The sequence below is a fragment of the Osmia lignaria genome, chromosome 6 (assembly GCF_051020975.1).
Source record: "Osmia lignaria lignaria isolate PbOS001 chromosome 6, iyOsmLign1, whole genome shotgun sequence".
Lineage (NCBI taxonomy): Eukaryota > Metazoa > Arthropoda > Insecta > Hymenoptera > Megachilidae > Osmia > Osmia lignaria.
In genome coordinates this window covers 8,119,404-8,138,890 of record NC_135037.1, presented here as the reverse complement: position 1 = coordinate 8,138,890, position 19,487 = coordinate 8,119,404, and the positions used below count along the sequence as shown (strand labels likewise).

Sequence of the window (19,487 nt, the reverse complement as noted above, 5' to 3'; positions counted from 1 at the left end):
TTACCTGATATTAAGTTTACTCGAAGGGTGGCTTAAAATGATTGGCAGGAGGTGTAATTTAAACAGCGTTTACCCTGGTGTTTACACGAAGAAGGTTGTTTCTGATCCGTGTAACTGCAATTATGTCAGGTGCAAAAGGTGCGTGAGGCATAAATTACATTCATTCGACATAATAATATTCTCTGCTTCACTAGCGAAGTTGGAAGGGCGAATCTAATTTCTAATGCAAATTTTCATTTCTGATCTGTGTCGTGTAAAAATATAAGTGCACAGTACACCACAGAATGAAGATAATTTCGAACAAGATGATTACAGTTCTCTGGGTAAGAAAACGGGAGTAGTTTTCTTAATCGGCGTCTATAAACCCTGCTCGTGATAGCGGCAGAATGATGAAAGTGCAACGTGTAATGCAAATTTTATTAACTTCGAGTGTTACTAACAGCTGCTTTTAGTTTACGGCTTCTAGTTATAGTTTCTGCTTTCAATGCAAACTTTGCAATGCAAACTTTTCTCTAGTTAAGTATAACTTCATTATATCATTCCTGTAATATTAAAGCTCGGTTTGACATCAAAGTAAATACAAATCAAATTTCACCCATGGATTACATTTTTATAACCGCTGAATTAATTCAATATTCGTTCCATCCAGTTCGTGATTAATTTAATAATCCTCAATTACGAAGGTACTACAGTGTGAAGTCTCATTCGTTTCTGTGCATTCTATGTTAAATACTGTTAATTACTTAAGTAATTAATTTTCTATTACATGTTTCTATACTGTCGTCCTTCTATAGAAGCCATTACCGTGAAATAGGAGATGCACACTTTTAACATCTGAAAAAGTTCATTAAGACGATTGCTTCGTGACAAGGAGAATATTATAAATTCTGTTTAACATAAACGTGGAAATAATGAAATTAATAATTAGAAATTTTTTCTGAGACTAACGACGCATGCGAAAGTTTTCATCGCTTATACAGGGTGTTCGACAACGGGTGGGAGATTTTTTAAGGGGTGATTCTAGAGATCGAAATAAGACGAAAATTCAGTCATTAACGTTTAAAAATTCGAGTAAAAAACGCCTGAAATCTGCAACCTGCCCAGCACCGACGATTGAACGTCAGGTCAGCAGGGGTGAGTACAGTCATAACCAAGAAGAGAAAGCTGAATGCTGTAGTACAGTCAAACCTGGATAAATGCAACCGAGATTGGGACCCAGTGGTTGCATTTATCCAGGCAAAGTCTCGATTCTGGGCATTTAATGTTGCACTTATCCAAGCATTCTTTCGTTGCATTTATCCAGGTTTTCCTGTACCGAGAACCAGGATAGCACGAGGTAAGTTTCCACTATTCAATGAGTCTTGGTTATGACTGTACCCACCCGTGCTGACCTGACGATCAGTTGTCTGTGTTGAGTAGATTGCAGGTTTTAGGCGCTTTTTACTCGAATTTTTAAACGTGAATTACTGGAAAACAAAACCGCAAATGCTATTTCGTCATTCTTGATTTTCGTCTTATTTTGATCCTTAGAATCACCCCTTAACAAATGTTCCACCAGTTGTAGAACACCCTGTATAATACTTTTAATCAAAATATTTTGCCATTTTTTCAACGGTTACTTTAAACAAACTTTTATATTAGAAAACAATGTACCTGCACGAAACCTTCGAGGTTTGGTTTAACGAAGATGAATAAATTGAACCGACGCTCTTTGGATGTTTTCATCATAACGAACAACAAGAATTTTTGCGTAGACAAAGTAGTCTCGTACCAATTGGTATTGTATCTGTGACCATTGATCTAATTATTGCAATGCTTATGTATACAATTACCAACAATAAAAAGTTTCAACTTACATCTGCAAAGTAACGTTTTCAGAAATATTTAAATATTGTTGCACTATGTAGATCATGTAAAAAATATATATCAGTTCGCTAAATGCAAATGCCAAACACAACACTGTATCTTTATTTGCCTCTAATTTAAAAATGCTTTGAGACAGCTGAAATGAAGCGTTTTTTTGAGAATTATCTATGAGATTTCTACAGAACTAAGAAAATGAATTACTCACAATAAATAGGTTAATGCTTTGGCTAATCGTAGCAAATAGAAGAAGAAAGACGTACGATAATGACGTAATATTTTCCAAACTGTCCATATACCTTTGTGAACAAACATGATTAACAGAAGTGATAATGGCGAATCGTTATAGCCATAGTAAAAATAATATACTAACTTTATTACTCTTCTGTGGATAACCACAGCTGTTATCAAGAGTCTCTTACTGTTACTTGAATGTTTGTTTGAAGTGTGAGTGATAAGTCCCATGACACCTTGGTAAATGTAATAGCTGTAAATTAAGATATTTACAATTAGAAATTCATATATTTGGTGAAAAATCATCTTTTCTTTAATTTAACGTGATTTGAAAATTAAAAGATAGCGGATCATGCCTTGTTATTTAAATTGATCGCCTTCTTCTTTTGCTATTTTTAACATCTTACTAATTTTGGACCGTCACAAGTCGACTCGTGTCTGCATTTACATTAGTTTATACAGTTTTTAGGTTCGAGAGCAATTCCAAGTTTTAAAACATCACCCTAGATTGTTTTCGACGCATTACGATTAAATAAAGTGTACTGAATTTTATTCCGAAGTTTTTATTTCATATTTAAATATGCACGAAAGGGTTTTGGTTCGAAAGAGCCGGTCAGCAAGGTGTTAATATGATAAATATTTAAAATAGCTGCAAGAAAATAAACTATTGGTGTACAGTGATTTATCAGATTTACCTGACGAGTACATATAAAGCACTGAAATGGTGCAGCCACATAATAATCAATGACTCTGTCCCAACAAACGCAGCTGCAGATACCAAGAATGTAAAAGACTGATATATTAGGATCAAAAAACGATACTTCCTTTCGTCAACGAAGTATACTGCCGGTATAACGTACGGACGAGTATAATTTAACGGTGCGACTGCATCCAAAATATAATTGCACGTCTCGCATGCTATGACTATGAAGGCTGGTGTAAAGCAAATCACTGTAACATTTTTACGATATCGACACGCTAAGTTTCATTGTGGTAATTGCAATTAACGATGAATATGTATATATGATCAAGAATAATTTCTTACACGCGAAATAAAAGGCGTAACGTTTTCCTGAATTGGCGAAAATTCTCATAATTTCAAGCATTTCATCATTTTCTGTTCTTCAATCGCATTTCACTTCATCCATCAGCTGTTTAATCTGACAATTAGAAAATTCCTTTTACACTATGTCTATTGAAATAGAATGCAATTGAAATCTTCACAACTCACTGAATCGGCTTGTAAGCAATATGTACCGTATTTCAGTAGCGAACCCATAAACACTGACATGTAAAATATACTCCTCAGCAAATAATGCAGGGTATGTTTTGTGTTCGTAATAGCGGTTATCTAAAAGCAACGATGAATATTTAGTTATTGTATTTAGGAATATTCGATCACGCTGTATCGTGTCCTTTACGAACGACGTTTCTCGAGTACACACTGAATACATCAATTTTACCTGAGCATGAAAGAACGAAAGACAAATGAACGCGATGAAGATATTGTAAATCGATCGGAAGTATTTATTCTGATATGGCCACAGACCTATTGCTGATAACACGGATATAGTCTGTTTATAATAAACTTGTAGTTGATCCATCGTGTGCAACGGTTCAACTGCAACTGATCCCTAGTCACTTCAAATTTTACTTTATTTTTCTTGAAATATCGTGCATAGGACAAACTTTTCAAAGGAATGAAATCTTCTTTTCAAAAGAATGACAGGCCTGATTATTTATGAATATTTGAATAGGGTGGAAGAACTTACCGATCGATTTCTTCTCACTCTGTGACAATGTAAGCGGAGCTATTAAGAAAATTATAGTCTGTAAGATATTTCTTTTTCTAAAAATCTTTACCTCTGTTTACCATCTAGGTCTGTGAAAAAAATATTCTTTACTGCTGGTCAGTCTGTTTTCATCGGTCGAAGAGGAAGCTAGCTGAAGTCACTTCCTTCAAGTATCATTGTTCATTCTATTTTGTTGGAGAAATCTAATTGAGGAAATATTGTTGCTAACCAGGTACGAGTGCAGGATTTGTGTTTATCAGACGTGTTAATTTTATTTAGTGCTAGCGATTACCCGCGACTTCGTTTGTATTACATGCGTATAAATAAACATAAGTTTGTTTAATATTGTGATTGATCGCCTCTCTCTTCGATTTTCACAATTAAAATCAGTTTGATGTATATGTGTAAATGCGTGAACTGTATAAGCGGACTATAAAAAAGTTGCCTCATTAGTGTCTGATTTTTACAGTTTTTCTAAATTTACGCGATAACTCTGAATATTTCCAGAATAAAAAGAACTCTAAATTATTGCTCTATAAATTCTGAATCAGCCAATGATAGTTTCGTCAAAATCGGTTCATTCCTTTCGGAGATTAGCTCGTTTAAACAGATACTTAGATAGACTGACAGACAACAATTTTGCAAAAGCGTGTTTGGGTTTTAACAAGGTGCGAAAAACCATACATGTGCAAAAAAAAACATTATTTCGAAATCACAGACAGACACTACAATTTTATTTATATGTATAGATATGTTGTTCGAAATACATATCTTTCGTTAATTAATTTCTCGTTTGGATTGAACTGAGTACCATAAAGTACGACCACGTTGCCTTGAATAACTGAAACGCATAAATAAATTCAACACCTTTTTTTTCGATCTTTCTATGTGCATTATTGTTCATAAGCAAATTATATACCGACAAGAATCCTTTCATTGACGGAGAATAAACGCCGAACATATTAATAGAAATGGGCGATGTGTACTTTATCATCATCGTCAAGATCAATTTTTGTACGCCTAAAGGTGCATTATACCAATCTACAGTATACCTAAAAGACCATAACTTTGAATAACACTTTTTAGAAAAATTTACTATTTTAAATATCATGATAAATAACATTCACTTACAGTTGAATAAAAACGTTATTATAACTATCTATCACCTGTTGGATCAAAAAATTCCAGTAAAACATGTAGAGTATTGAGCAAAGAGCCGATGTTGCGTACAAATGTTCATTATCGTATGTACGATATACAAATGCTCGAAAAATCTGAAAATAATAAACAGTCATGTATTATATAATTAACATTCGCGACACTCCACACGATGACTTCCATAGGTTCACTTACGAAAAAGAAACATATACTCAGAATTACCACACCGATTCCAGCGAGAATAAAGTACAATCCCCTAAATTTGCTTAGCGTATAATCTAGAAATCTTTGAATACCAATAGAAAAATTTGATATTAATTTCGTTAAAATTGTAATAAAACACAAAGATCTTTATTATTAACAGATTCTCACGTTATCGCCCTTTCGTGTATCACTATTGTACTCGTTAAAACGTTGATCATTTTAGAGGTTTTTTCAGAGACATGAATGGATAAAGAACCGTAGGTAAACGCTTCGTTAGTACGGCACCTACACGTTTATAAAATTCTACAGGGTGAATGATAAATTATGGTGCAACTCAGTTTCATATTTGCAATCTGGGACGTTTATGTTAATGATTAAGTTTTTTGCTGTTCTTGGTTTCCAAAAAATCTGAACAAATTCTGGGATACTTATTGATACTACTTTAATAAATAATCGTCCCTCGAGTCAAATATTAAAAGGATAAATTGGGAAAAATAAATATTCAGAAGGAAATCCGAAAAAAATTGGAATTCGCTTCCAATGGAATGGAAGGATTAACTTTCCATTAATTTCTATAATATTTTTCAAATTTTACAAAATAAAAATCTTACGTTTACCTAATAATTTCAAAGAGGCTCAAAACATGTTGAAACCACATGGTGGTGACGTGTATAATTGCGATTATACATATGCAATCCATTAAAAGCAGCAAATTAAACATGAAAGAAATAGGGTAATGAAATTTTTCTTGATCAATAAATAATTCCACAAGAATCGGAAGTTTACGTGCACGTGATTCGTTCAAGGGTTTTACTAAATCGAGCAGTTCGTTGGTAAACGGAGTCAGCCATGTGACGGCTAAACAAGAGTATGTAACAACTGCAAATCGTTACAATTGTTTAATTTCATTATATATTAACGCACTGAACAATTGTTATTATCTTACGACTGAACGTATTGATGTAGAATTTTCCTTTCTTCGCATATTCTTTCAGTATGTTCAGTTCCTCGATCGTTTTTACGATGTCCCAATCGTATTTCACTTTCTCCATAATATTTTTAACCTACGCATGCAACAAACTCGAGAGAAATCACAGTGAAAATGACAAAGTACCGAACACTTTGACGACAGGTGTGAAAAACTCATTGGCAACTTACATCTTCCTTTTTGATCATAAATGTAACATACATCATAAGAATAGCTGTTGCAATAAACATGCACATTAAACTTCTGAATAGGAGTATCAAAGATAAATCTATCGTTATAAGTGGAAATATCTGAAAAACAACACAATTCGAAAAAAAAAATAATTGTTGTGAAAAAAAAAAGTGAAGAATCACCTAATATACGATACCTGGATTAATAAACAGGAAAAAATGACGAATACATACACAAAGTTTTGTATTTTGGTGAATTTTGAGATATTGTAAGGCGACAGACCAAGCACCACGAAGTAACAATTACCAAGCTTGTAATAACGTTTTATAATTTCGTCCATCTCGGTCGACAGTCACAGAGCGTCTGACCAGCAACTTTCTATACTACTGATTCTTTCCCCTTCCTTTTCACAGACAATTTAGCATTGTTCCAGCGAAAGTACGAAACGGGGGATGTTGCGTGATAGAATGATCGACGTAGACTGTAATTTCAGTATGATCGATATAATTTAAGGTCTTTTAGACAAATCTACCGCGGGAAAAGCCAGAAGGGTTTTATATTTTGTCTCTCTACACGTTTGCCCGAGGGATGAATAAATTATACTTCAGCACAATTTCACAGTTTTCTTCTCTCTGATATTATTTATTTCTCCTATTTTTCAGTGTTTCTTTTTCTTGGAAATAGAACGTACGGTTGGACTTGTGGAACGGGAGTTCAGTTAGCGAAGAACATTCGAAGGAAGAACATCATTTTCAAGAAAGTGACGATCAAACCTTTCACTGTGGAATGGTTCAACGCAAAAACATAGGAAACTGTTCTTTTCTGGTACTGTTACAAGTAAGAACTGTTATTTTTCATATTATTATGTGAGTCTGGGACGTTTATGCCTAATAAGTGAAATCGTGGACGTAAGAATGTTAGCGGATTATGATAATTTGATTATTCATATTTCTGCAAATTTATGTTTGTATAACATATTTCCTCTTTCTAGGTGACTTAAGATATTATCTTAACAACACTTAATTAGCGTTTTGCGTGAGAGGAATTTATTAAGGTTCTTCTGCAATAATCATTTTAATTTACATTAACAATTTAAAGCATATTCGATTGTTTTTCTGCACTGTGCTAATAAGATACTGTTTATCAAGTTTTCTCCAAATCATGTAAAATAATCTTTGATGTTCTAGTATTTTATTCTATTAGACAGAAAATATAATACCAGTAATTAGATTTTCATACCCTTCAATTAGCAATTTATGAAGGCACTTACCTGAAATAAAAAGAAAACAATCACATATTAATATTAACATTGCGGAAGTTTATTGTAAGTTGCTCATTTTATTTTTTATAATTTTACACATATTTCTTTCACGAAAATCAACTGAATATATAATTTAATTACTATTATGTACTTCGTTCTGCCACGCTTACCTTGTTTTAAGTTTCACGATAAATTCAAACCAAACATAATACCATACAAATTTAACGATAATACATACAAAAGAGATTACTGCCGACGTCATCAAAGTATTTTAATTTTAACGGGAATTAAAGATGCAACTAAATTCGGCGTGACTTACTGAACCGACCATTCTATTCAAATTTAATGATCCTTGATCGAAGAAGGTTCCTCTATGATGTATAATAAGATCATCTATTTATTCGCACTACTTGCCACTTGTATCCGTCAATACACTTTCTTGGTAATTACGATTGTACGGAACGAATGACCATGAAATAAGAGAAACTCATTTTAATAAGCTGTAAATGGAAGATTGTTAATAATTGGAATGAAAAGGAAAAGTTTGTGCGATGAGTGATATTTTGTTTGTTACCTTTATACATCCTTCGTGACCTGGTAAAAAAATCCCTCCAACCGGGCTTAAAACATTCTTCTTGCTTTTCTGCATCATGAATAATAGTAATTTCTGCGAGGATACAGGTGCTAAATACCATAAATTATCGTATCTATAGAGAATGCAATAATATTTCATTGAAATCTATACGACATTAATATACAGACGATACAACAGAAATTTTATCACCTTATTAATAAAATAGGATATTATTTTTGGAAAATAAAAAAACATTATTTATCACTCACATATCGAAGAGAAGTTTTGTACTGTTGTTTTCAACTGTCTGACATAAATGATTGATCAAGAATATATAGGTAAAACATATGAAAATCAGATATATTTCCATTACTAGTATCTTCAATGTACTCATTTCGATTTTAAGCTGAGACAGCTATACGTTTAATGTTAAGAAACGGTTATGTAGTAATATCATTTCTATGAGTATACCAATTTTCATTGCTGCTGTACTCACGCGTAGAAGATTCAGAATTGTAATGGCTACTCCCACAAGAAGTACCAAGAAATATGAAAATGTAACAACGCTTTCTTCGTGACTATAATTGCTTCATATTTTAATGAAGTTTTCCCGGAAAATTCGATGAACATAAGATAAAATGAACACAGACTATTAACAAAATTATTATGTTTTGAATGGGTGATTAAATTCGATTATATACTGACCAGAGTATCCTTTGATGTAGTTTTACAGCTTCGACCAATTTATTCTGCACTATTTTCTCTTTCTTAATACCCGGTATATTCAATGTTTCCTTACTAAACGCGTTCTGTATTCGATGTCTATGAAAATAAAATATGAGTCAGCGTTCAATTAGCGAACAATTAATAATAAATCTGTAACTTATTATATTCCTAATAAGATTATGAAGAATGCATTTAATTTTCTTACCGAATTACTTCGAATAAACCAGCATTCTCATAAAAAAGCGACATGATTAGTGATTCAGTTCCAATAAAAGCTATTCCCATCCAAGCATAAAGAACAGTTACATGCAAAGTAACGACGTAAACAAATTTTTGATCCTCGGTAAAATAGTCTAACGTTAAGTACAAGTTTGCAGTAGATTGACAGAAATCGAAATCCGAGGGTTTTTTCAGTAGTAAATAGACAAATATACAACATAACATAGAAATCGCAACTGAAAAAGATAGATGTAATATATTCAACGATATAGGTCATAAAATCAACAAACAGGAATCCTTTTCTTACATGCAAAAATATAGGTTAAAAGCATTCCACCTTTCATGTATTTTGCGACTATTTCTTGTTCATCTTTGTTATTCAAGAATAGCCAATTATCTCCAATCGCGTCAACTAGTTCCTTTATCTAAAGTCACAAAAAATGTTGAATCGAATTAAACGATAAAAGTTAAGCTTTTCTAAATTTTTATAAAACTTACACCTTCTTCGTTGACCCAAAAGGTACAGTATTTCACAGCACATATGCAAACAATAAGAATGTAACATGTAGTGTTTATCAAAGGGTTTTCGTCGCATTCTGGAGACCGAAAGTACGCTGCTAACTGAAAGCAATCAGTAAGAAAAGAAAACCTTCTTAAGAAAGGTTGATCGAATCAGATTTCCAAATTAAAATTGGAATCTTATGCTATTTATCCGTCTCAATCAATCACGTACAGGGATGTATGGGATGCAGGGATGCAGAGGTGAAATAACAAAAGCTAAGTTAAGCTATGCCATGCGATGTTATGCTATAAAATTTTTACAGTATCCACCGAAGCTAAATTTTTTTATGCTATACTGTTGTATATGATAATTTTAAAACCCCACTGCATTCATCCCCAGTTTAAGATGGTTCCGAAAAATCGTTGACGAAGGAATCTTAGCATAAAAAACGAAACAGCATATCGTGACTTAGCTTTCCATATAAATGTATTAAAATAAAATTTGTAAAACTTAGCATAGCATAGTATAGCTTACTTTAGCTTTTCAGTTTGATTCCCAAAGACGATTCTCCAAAAATAAAATTATCATACCTGGAACACCACAGTGGCAACGAGAAATACCATGATAGATAATCTTTTCACAGTCTTGACCGATCTATTATTATCATACGGCCACAGACCGAGTACCGATAGTAAAATTCTGCTAACTCCATAATAACGTTGCCTCGAACGATTCATTGCTCTATGAACGTCAAAACGCATCTGCGAAGTTGGACGATCAAGAATCTTGCTGCTCCCCACCCCGACGCACGATGCATTAGCTCCACTATCATTATCTTATGTGAATCGTTTGAAACATTAATCTAGCTTAATGCAATACAGCGAACGGTAATGCATAGCTTGCATTTATGATTGGCATTGATCGATACAGAAAGTTACATTGTTTCCCTGTCGGTGACAAAATCGTGGAAATACACAGTGGAGGAAAACACGCAATCCTCCGTGTGTGGTTTTCACTTGTAAAAGGGGTGCATTGAATTTCGAGTATCTTAGGTGTAAAACAGATGGTCTTTCCCACCGTTATGGAAACATGATGTCGTTCAACTTCCCTTCCGTGTCTGCATGTTTTATGCCTCGACTTGTTTCCCCTTCGTTCCTGTATTTTGCTCGCTCAGTGTCGTTCCATCCCGCGCAACAAGTTGTACTCTATTCCAGGCAGTCTGCGCTGGCTGCGCGACGAATTCTCCTCGAACAACGTTCCGCTCGCTACAATACGCTCCGGAGGTGCAGGAGATGATTGTAGTGGCCTACTCCTATTGCCAAATCGTTTCTTTCAAGAAACGAAGAGATATTGACCGTGCCGTAGCACGCTGTGACATGCAACGATGCAACGATGCAACGCCTGCCTCTTCAAAAGGATAGGCAGCGGTGATATGATACGGGCGTTTGACACAAGTGGATACTCGTCGCGTGAGTTGTGATTTTATTTGTCATTATTTTATTGCGGATGACTGAGCAAGTACGCGCGTTTGTGAAACAAGTTCTATGATTTCTAACGACTGAGAGTGCATAGTTGTATCGACAACTCGAACAATTTGTTGTCGAGTAAACGTAATATTTAATATTTACACTTTGATTACCGATCACTTCTGTGATTTTAAATTCCTTCTTATACTAATACTATCTAGCAATTAATATTTGGTAGAGTAGATAAGAATGTCCAACATTGGTGCATAGATACGTTATGGTACAGACTCTGTTTAAGGATGTAACAAGTTTAACACCTGCTTCAAGCACGTGTTCCTGATTGGTTTTCTGCATAAAAACTAATAATAATTTAGGTAGAGAAATGGCATGGTGCCACGTGTTCGTGGCCCTATTGTAGCGGTCAGTGCCTCAGCGGGGGTCTACGCTAGGAACGGCAGACCCAAAGGAAAAGAAACCGCAATAGGGCCGCTTTTACGACTTGCCATTCAAACCGAAACGTATCTACTGAAAATCGGAAAATTTGTAAACGTTATATTTTGAAAACTAATTATAATCGAGTGTATACATTAAAGCTTAATTAATTAGTCTTAAGAAGCACTATCACATGATCTGAAAACCAGTTACATTTCCGATAGGAAAAAAACGCTCTTCTCTTGATTCAAAAGTTCACAGTGATCTCCTCCGATGAGTCGCTATAGCAACCAGACCCGATATACATGGTGTCGTGCTAAGGAGGTCATGATCTATCAACGTACCAAGTTTGGTCACAACGGATGAGTTTAGATTACCCATGAAATCGAATTTTGACCAAGTCCAAAACCAAACTTTCGAACCTCATATCTCGGAAACCAAAAGCGTGCACCGAATAATATTCAAGGCGGTTACTATGGAGGTCAAGGTCTATCACCATACCAAGTTCGGTCACGATCCGATGAGTCTTCCCGGACGCGTCGGATATATTATAGCCTTTATCTGATTTTTTCGGGAAAAAATTAAGAGAAGAGCGAAAATATATGGTTCCAACTAAAAAACAAAACTTGACCATCATATCTTTTAAACTATTAATGTGAAAGATTTTTCATTTCGGCCAAAACATAGTTCCCATTTTACCGTGCAATTGCCATATAAACAATTTTTTCTATTATCAATAGTTACGAAATAAAACGTCTGTCACACTTTAGCGCGGACATACTGTAGGTAGAGTATATTTGAAATTTTAATAAAATGTTCACGAAAGTGCTCTTCGTTTGAAAAAAATTGGGCCCTAAAAAGGGCCGATGATTATAAAAGGTAGATCTTAAAACTTAAGCTCTTTCTCCACGAATACGGCGAGCAAGTTGGATGTCTTTTGGCATGATTGTAACTCGTTTGGCATGAATAGCGCACAAGTTAGTGTCTTCGAAAAGTCCAACAAGGTAAGCTTCGCTGGCTTCTTGCAAAGCCATCACAGCAGAACTTTGGAAACGAAGATCCGTTTTGAAATCTTGTGCTATCTCACGAACGAGACGTTGGAAAGGTAATTTACGGATTAAGAGCTCCGTACTCTTTTGGTATCTTCGAATTTCTCTGAGAGCTACAGTTCCAGGTCTATAGCGATGAGGTTTCTTCACTCCTCCCGTTGCAGGCGCACTTTTACGAGCAGCTTTGGTAGCTAACTGTTTCCGTGGAGCCTTTCCACCCGTCGATTTACGAGCAGTCTGTTTAGTACGAGCCATGTCACCGACGATAAAGTATGCTCCGTTCAAACTCCCAAACCAGAATGACGCAACGGTGACTCTGCCTCCCTTATATGCTTGTAGATCAGAGTTCCACCTCTGCTCTGATTGGTTGGAGTACGTGTGGTGGGGAGAGCTCAGTAGCGCGTGACGGTAGGGTTATGTACTGGACATGGCGCGATGGAGGGGGAAGGACAGTTGGTACTGCTATATAATAATTTGACTTTGGAGAAATATCACATTATTCTGTTGATCTTACGTAGAAGTGGGTATTAGTCGAAATGAGCGGTCGTGGAAAGGGAGGAAAAGGATTGGGAAAAGGAGGAGCAAAGCGTCACAGGAAGGTACTTCGTGATAATATTCAGGGTATCACGAAGCCAGCTATCCGTCGACTTGCCCGCCGTGGTGGTGTAAAACGTATTTCTGGTTTGATCTACGAAGAAACACGTGGTGTTCTTAAAGTTTTCCTTGAGAACGTTATTCGTGACGCTGTCACTTACACCGAACATGCAAAAAGGAAGACTGTTACTGCCATGGATGTGGTTTATGCCTTGAAACGTCAAGGTAGAACCCTTTATGGTTTTGGTGGTTAAATTACTATCACTGCGATTAAGTTTTTACTTAAAAACGGCCCTTTTTAGGGCCAACAAAAAATTTAAACATAGAACTTCTATCATTTCAACATATCCATTAATTATTATTAAATATACATTATTTTGATACTATTGTTAGCTTGCAATAGCACTTTACTCGACACAAAAACAATGTCAATAGAAGTAACAGTGTATATTATAGTAATATTAACATTTGGTAATAATATTTTTGTTTGAATTATTAAGCGATCACTGTACTTGTTGAGTACAATTTTGTATTGCTAAAACCAAAAGTATGCAGCGAAATTACAATACGAATACAATAATTACGTAAAAACCATCAGTGCATATACAGTTAACCAAATTATTAATCATTATTAGGCGAACACTTAAAAAATGTTAATACATTACAGTTTAGAAATTAAAAGCAAAATTTATTTTAGCACGAAGAAAATTAATACATGGTACTTGTTAAATTCCTGCCATATGTAATTCTCTATTAGAAACGCTCAGTCCACACGCATCATTCACAGCCAAGGGTGCACTTTCTTGCTCTCTTCCCTTGCCCAGATACACAAACGTATAGCTGTTTCGCATAAACAAATCAGTAAGCGATTAATGTTTAGTAACAGCTCACAACCTGTGAAGAAGTCAGTGCTGAATGAATGAGTTGTCACTGAGCTGTGTCACAGATGTATGCAAACAAATGAGTTGTGAATAATGTCGAATGTTATTGATGCTCCATATTTCCTGCTTCGTAGTTAGAAAGACTCGCTTGTAGAAAGCTGAAAGCAGGAAATTATTAAAACAGGAACTATAATTATTTTAACATGTAAATAAACAAAATAATAAAAACAAACTTATGTTAATTTTTACAAGACAAATCTTCAAGTATTTCTCTAGACTGAAATAAAATACTCCGCTTCGAACCTTTTAAATCCTAACCGACATGGTCTTTTGTTGTTGGTCAAAGTTAAGGTCTATATCATAATTAATATTGTATTCCATTTATAATTATTCGTACAAAGATACACTCATTCAGCTTCATCACTGTATAATAGTGGAATACCGAAACAACATCGTCAAGTCATCAATAACTTTCTGCAGTCCGAAATCATTATATGTCCGAATAAGTATATGTATATGTCCGAAATCATTGATTTAATTTTTCCCTGTAAATATTTAGTGAACTAATCTTTTACATTGTCCAGTTCTATTTTTATATACAATATTGATGGTACATCATCTGCATTCAACGTTGAAGCATTTGATATACATTCATAAATGGCAGGTATAGCTCATGACGCTCAAAGTACCTGTGGTGGTATTATATTTCACAATTAAATGTTATATTTTGTCATCAACAAGTAGACTTCTGAACAGTATTAATTTTTAAATTAGATAAAATTGAAATTGCATTATGTATAACAATGTACAAGCACTTTTATAAAACTGAAATATCATTTCAAAGCATCAAAGTATGCTGATTCAGAACTTCTCGACCAGAGTGTGCAATATTTTAAATTAATGCGAGATAAGTTGTTAAATAAATCCACTTCCATATTCTTGTCTATATTGTCGTGCATAATTGAATACTATTAATCAGATTAATGGTATTATATAAATGACTATAATGTCAACCATTTGCGTCGCATCTTCCTGATGATTGTATTTCTTTCCGCGTAAAACTCTTGGAATTTCTGATAATATCGAAACTCCATTAACGATTGATGTATACAAATCGATAGGTTTAATATTAGGACACCTATTCTAGCAAGAGAAACCATTTTGGGTTAAATATTCTACTATTTTTTACTTAATTTCCAAGATTGGTGTAGTCCTAAACAAGAACAACCGTGAGACTATGTCACTTCAGTCGAATATAACAGCTGTAAATTGAGATCAATTTGTCATTCAACGATACCGTTGAAAACTATTGACAATAACTGAAACCTTACATGCCTAATATGTGCTTTGAATTGAACAAATAATTGCATAAATCATAAATCTTTCGGTGTGAGTCCGGGATTCTCAACATCGTGATATTGGAAACAGAGGAGAGGCCTCTCTTCCCGGTCCGTGCCTTTCCTACTAGTACCTCGATTTCTGGCTTCCGAAGCGCACTCTGTGAACGGACCGTGAAAGTTTGTTGCATTCACACAGTTATTGTTCATTTTTGTGTAAAATGGAGGAGAAGAACAGCTCTGGAAATACTGCAGCAGTGGAAAATGCGGGGACAAACCCGTCGCCTGCGAAAAAGTCTGCAAAATCAAAGATAAAATCGCAACGTTCTAAATCGTCCCATCCACCAACTGCGGAGATGGTGAATGCTGCTATCAAGGCCTTGCAAGATCGCAAGGGATCGTCAGTTCAAGCTATCAAGAAATACATAGCAACGACGTATAAGGTTGATGGTGAAAAAATGGCGCCATTTATTAAGAAGTACTTGAAAGCTGCCGTAACTACCGGTGCGGTGGTGCAAACCAAGGGAAAAGGTGCCTCTGGCTCGTTCAAGCTGTCCATATCTTCGAAGGGTCTCGAATCGAAGAGCAAATCCAAACGTTCTGTGAAAAAGACCGTACCTGCAGTAGCTGAGAAGAAAGCTGCGGAGAAGAAGCCAGCGAGTCCTAAGAAAGCGGCTGCCCCGAAGAAAGCACCCGCTGTGAAGAAATCAGCCGCGGCAGCCAAGAAACAACCTCCTTCTCCCAAGAAAGCTAAAACTGCTGCTGTAAAGAAAGCAGAATCTGCGAAGCAAAAGGCACCACCACCACCGAAAAATTTATCGAAAACGAAGAAAGCCACTAAGGCACCAGCAGCAAAGACGAAAACTCCAAAACCAAAAACAGCAAAGTCTCCAAAAGTCGCAAGAGCAGCGGCGAAAAAGTAATTCGTTGAAGAATACATACCAATTGGCCCTTTTCAGGGCCACAAAACCTATTTTACAAAGAAACCATCTCTGTTTGTACTCTGCAAGAATTTACCTCTTCATTCCAAATTACCATTTCCTTTAAAATAAAATTTTGATACAAATGTTACACAGGCCCCATGGAATAAACAGTTAGAGGCCCTTCGACTAGGGGCAGCACCGACAATATAATTATTTCGCAGGTGCTGTGCCAAGTCTAAATTACCTATCTCGTTGGTGGTATAACAGTTCTTAAATTGTCTGATCGGCGATACAAGGGATAATATCATTATTCTACTTACATTATCTATTATCCGCAACATCACCTCCAAATGCTCACAGCCATTTACTGATCGTACCCTTCACCCACTGGGCCCACTTGGCCTGCCGCACTTTAACACAGAGGGTGGCAGTCTTTAGTAGCCTCTCGTCGGTGCTAGTAACATACTTACAGTTGAAGAGACACAGTTCTGACTTTTTTTGATTGTATTTTTTAGGAATCACTCAAAATCAACAGAAAACTGAAAATTTATTACAATAATTGTTTGATAAGCTTGTATTTTAAAAATCCCGGCATAAATTAAATGTTTTTAAAATTCGACCTCAGCGCCATCTCTTCAAACAGGGCTCAAGCTACTCAATAACTTACCGATCGATCTTCCGAAACATATGGCGGCCGGCGTCGAAGTCGGTAATGAAGAAAACGCCCATATAAGAACAATGTTATATTTTTCTGTAGTTAATTTATACATACCTATACTTGTTTGTATCGGCACATTCCACCCTGACACGCATAAACATGTTTAAATTACATTTAAAAAACCGGCACATGGGCTTGTAAAGACCTAGTCGTCTTTATCAATAAAAAAAATCCATCGGTAAGTTGTTGAGTAATTTCAGCCGTTGTTAAAGAGATGGCGCAGGAATCGATTTTTAAAGATATTTAATTTATGGCGGTTTTTTTTTAAATACAACTTTATCAAACAATTATTTTAATCATTTTTCGGTCTTGTGCTTACTTTGACTGATTTCTAAAAGATAGAATCAAAGGGAATCAAAATTTTGTCTTTTCACTTGTGAATTAATCTTGCAATTAATTTATAATTAACGCATGACACCACCAAAGGCTTCATCCGGTATCCATCAACTTGCGTCATACTGTTACAGTGCTGTTACTATTACACTAGACTGTTTCAATAATTTAATTAGAAATAATCTATTTGTATTTCATTTTTTCCTGGAAGTAGAATGAAAATGAACGCAATGAACGTAGCAGTCGTGGCCGAGTGGTTAAGGCGTCTGACTAGAAATCAGATTCCCTCTGGGAGCGTAGGTTCGAGTCCTACCGACTGCGAAAAATTGCGGATAAATTTTTTTTAACTTCCTTTTACGTAATTTTTATTCCAGCGTTACTTTTAACAGTTTTTAAACCACAAATCGAATATTGTTTAAGAGATACACGATTATTATTAATTTTTTCAACAACAGGGTCAATAGCTATCATACGCTATAGTAGACGGTTTTATTGAATTCAATAAATGGTCAATGATTCTATCATTTTGACCGCATCTAGTCATTTCCCGCGCGGATCTAGTCGGTCCGAGTTCATTCCGCTTCTCTATGGATGTTATCATCGTGAACTTTATCAACGACAAAGTACGCATCGCGTGACCTCTGACGCAAGCAGAATGTATAATCTTCTCTGTAAAACACCGTTTAGCCAATGGAGTCTTGCGAAACAATTTACAATTTGCATAACTTCCAAAGCAGGAAGCTGTTTACTAGGCGCCAAAGTACCGCGCATTCTGATGGCGAGGTGCTTTTAAAAGGGGAAAAAGAGGCAGAATAAGTCGTCTCGTTAAGGAATAGTAGATACGGGATGAGTAGAGTTAATGAACGTCCCTTATCTATCCGAGCCTCTTGGACGATTATTTGTTGATGGCGATGTACGGAATGTGATTGGTTCTTTAATTAGTTTGCACGTGATTATCAGCGGCCCAGTTCTAACAAATTCCATGTTCTATCATTTCTGATAGAGAGAAGAATATTTAATACCGTGGAGATCGTTAATTACTGGCATCATAAAACTGATATAAGCATATACTATTCCTCTATAAATTAATGAAAAGAGAAAAAATTAAAGAAAATTCTAATTATGTAATCCTTATTTAGATTATGGAAGCTGCAGTGGCTTCCCAAATTTTAAATTTTAATTTCTACTCTGAAAAATATAAATTGAAAGTTTTCAATGTAAAAAATTTGAGCAGAATCGCAATTGAAGGTGTGCGTCTTGGTGTTTATCAAAGGCAATCAAAGCAGGCTGGTCGCAGACGTATCAAATGATTAGCAGTGTCATGATAATCGTTAACACGTGCGTATCACAGTCGTCCACGAACGGCACGTGTCACCGTCCACACGTTTCCTTCACCGACATTTGTCATCCATCCTTCATTTGAATCAATCGATGCCCCATTCTTCTTCCTCCTAGATTTTTATTTTCTAGCCAAAGTACCTCGACACGTGTTTCCATTCGAATCGTTCTTAAACATTGTGTCGCTGATAAAGCAGTCAGCGGAAAACGAGCACAAGTCGATAATCTCGTGCAATGGAAAATTTCTGCGATCCAGCGAATTGCAAGCGAGCACAGATGTTGGTTAAGATGCGATCACCTCGTGAACACCGTCTGAGAAAATAACCTGTTTGTTCGAATCGGTATTTTTAAGTATCCCAATCGGTCTGTGATAATTCCAAACGATGCGCGATTGATTAATGGATGCACAAGATAAATAATGAAAAAAAAGATTCAATTTTGTGAATTTGAAGCGGAGATACCATTTTTAACATCCTTTTTTCCTGGTGTCATTTTCCAAATTTGCAAATGAATTAAGTTTTGTTTGAAGAGCAAACGAGAGATCAATGACTGGTTAATTCGTCGCGATAATTTATCACGAACGATGATAACAGGTTGAGAAACTTTCCATCGGAAACTTTAATTGCAAAAATAGATGATCAGAATGTGTTTAAGTGTGCTTTTGTTTCTATTCTCAATGCCAGCTTATTTTTGTATACGAGCTCGATCTACTTTGGATGGAAT

General features: G+C 35.4%; 6 protein-coding genes, 1 long non-coding RNA gene and 1 other non-coding gene across 10 annotated transcripts; 4 read left to right on the top strand and 4 right to left on the bottom strand.

The window, feature by feature from the left end:
• Positions 1–665: 665 nt before the first annotated feature.
• Positions 666–2,344, bottom strand: LOC117601726 (uncharacterized). Its single transcript, XM_034318869.2, has 5 exons — positions 2,237–2,344; positions 2,072–2,162; positions 1,857–2,002; positions 1,654–1,786; positions 666–834 (listed from the first exon to the last, which is right to left on the bottom strand). The coding sequence occupies exons 1-5, from the start codon at positions 2,326–2,328 to the stop codon at positions 763–765; spliced, it is 534 nt and encodes a 177-aa protein (XP_034174760.2). The 5' UTR covers positions 2,329–2,344; the 3' UTR covers positions 666–762.
• A 1,283-nt stretch (positions 2,345–3,627) lies between these two features.
• Positions 3,628–7,243, top strand: LOC143305399 (uncharacterized). The gene is made up of 3 exons (XR_013062302.1): positions 3,628–3,898; positions 3,978–4,122; positions 7,074–7,243. It is a non-coding gene; the product is annotated as an uncharacterized LOC143305399 (long non-coding RNA).
• LOC143305395 (uncharacterized) lies at positions 4,672–6,443 on the bottom strand. Its single transcript, XM_076688808.1, has 5 exons — positions 6,411–6,443; positions 6,199–6,316; positions 5,870–6,131; positions 4,810–4,942; positions 4,672–4,731 (listed from the first exon to the last, which is right to left on the bottom strand). The coding sequence occupies exons 1-5, from the start codon at positions 6,441–6,443 to the stop codon at positions 4,672–4,674; spliced, it is 606 nt and encodes a 201-aa protein (XP_076544923.1).
• A 414-nt stretch (positions 7,244–7,657) lies between the features above and the next one.
• LOC117601376 (uncharacterized) lies at positions 7,658–9,450 on the bottom strand. Of its 3 annotated transcripts, none has more exons than XM_034318051.2 (6): positions 9,178–9,450; positions 8,952–9,068; positions 8,743–8,833; positions 8,516–8,661; positions 8,247–8,379; positions 7,658–8,172 (listed from the first exon to the last, which is right to left on the bottom strand). In XM_034318051.2, the coding sequence occupies exons 1-6, from the start codon at positions 9,414–9,416 to the stop codon at positions 8,119–8,121; spliced, it is 780 nt and encodes a 259-aa protein (XP_034173942.2). In that variant the 5' UTR covers positions 9,417–9,450; the 3' UTR covers positions 7,658–8,118. The 3 variants fall into 3 exon arrangements, with proteins under 3 accessions (XP_034173942.2, XP_076544799.1, XP_076544798.1); XM_076688684.1 differs by having other exon boundaries at positions 7,658–8,110; XM_076688683.1 differs by having other exon boundaries at positions 7,658–8,379.
• Positions 9,451–9,594: 144 nt separating this feature from the next.
• Positions 9,595–13,134, bottom strand: LOC117601379 (histone H3). Its single transcript, XM_076688652.1, has 2 exons — positions 10,284–13,134; positions 9,595–9,812 (listed from the first exon to the last, which is right to left on the bottom strand). The coding sequence occupies exon 1, from the start codon at positions 12,893–12,895 to the stop codon at positions 12,485–12,487; it is 411 nt and encodes a 136-aa protein (XP_076544767.1). The 5' UTR covers positions 12,896–13,134; the 3' UTR covers positions 9,595–9,812; positions 10,284–12,484.
• LOC117601381 (histone H4) lies at positions 13,126–14,332 on the top strand. Its single transcript, XM_034318056.2, has one exon. The coding sequence runs from the start codon at positions 13,177–13,179 to the stop codon at positions 13,486–13,488; it is 312 nt and encodes a 103-aa protein (XP_034173947.1). The 5' UTR covers positions 13,126–13,176; the 3' UTR covers positions 13,489–14,332.
• A 1,250-nt stretch (positions 14,333–15,582) lies between these two features.
• On the top strand, positions 15,583–17,493 carry LOC117601378 (histone H1-like). The gene has a single exon (XM_034318052.2). It carries the CDS (start codon positions 15,674–15,676, stop codon positions 16,373–16,375), a length of 702 nt encoding a protein of 233 aa, XP_034173943.2. The 5' UTR covers positions 15,583–15,673; the 3' UTR covers positions 16,376–17,493.
• A 172-nt stretch (positions 17,494–17,665) lies between these two features.
• On the top strand, positions 17,666–17,747 carry TRNAS-AGA (transfer RNA serine (anticodon AGA)). Its single transcript has one exon. It is a non-coding gene; the product is annotated as a tRNA-Ser (tRNA).
• The last annotated feature ends 1,740 nt before the right edge of the window (positions 17,748–19,487 follow it).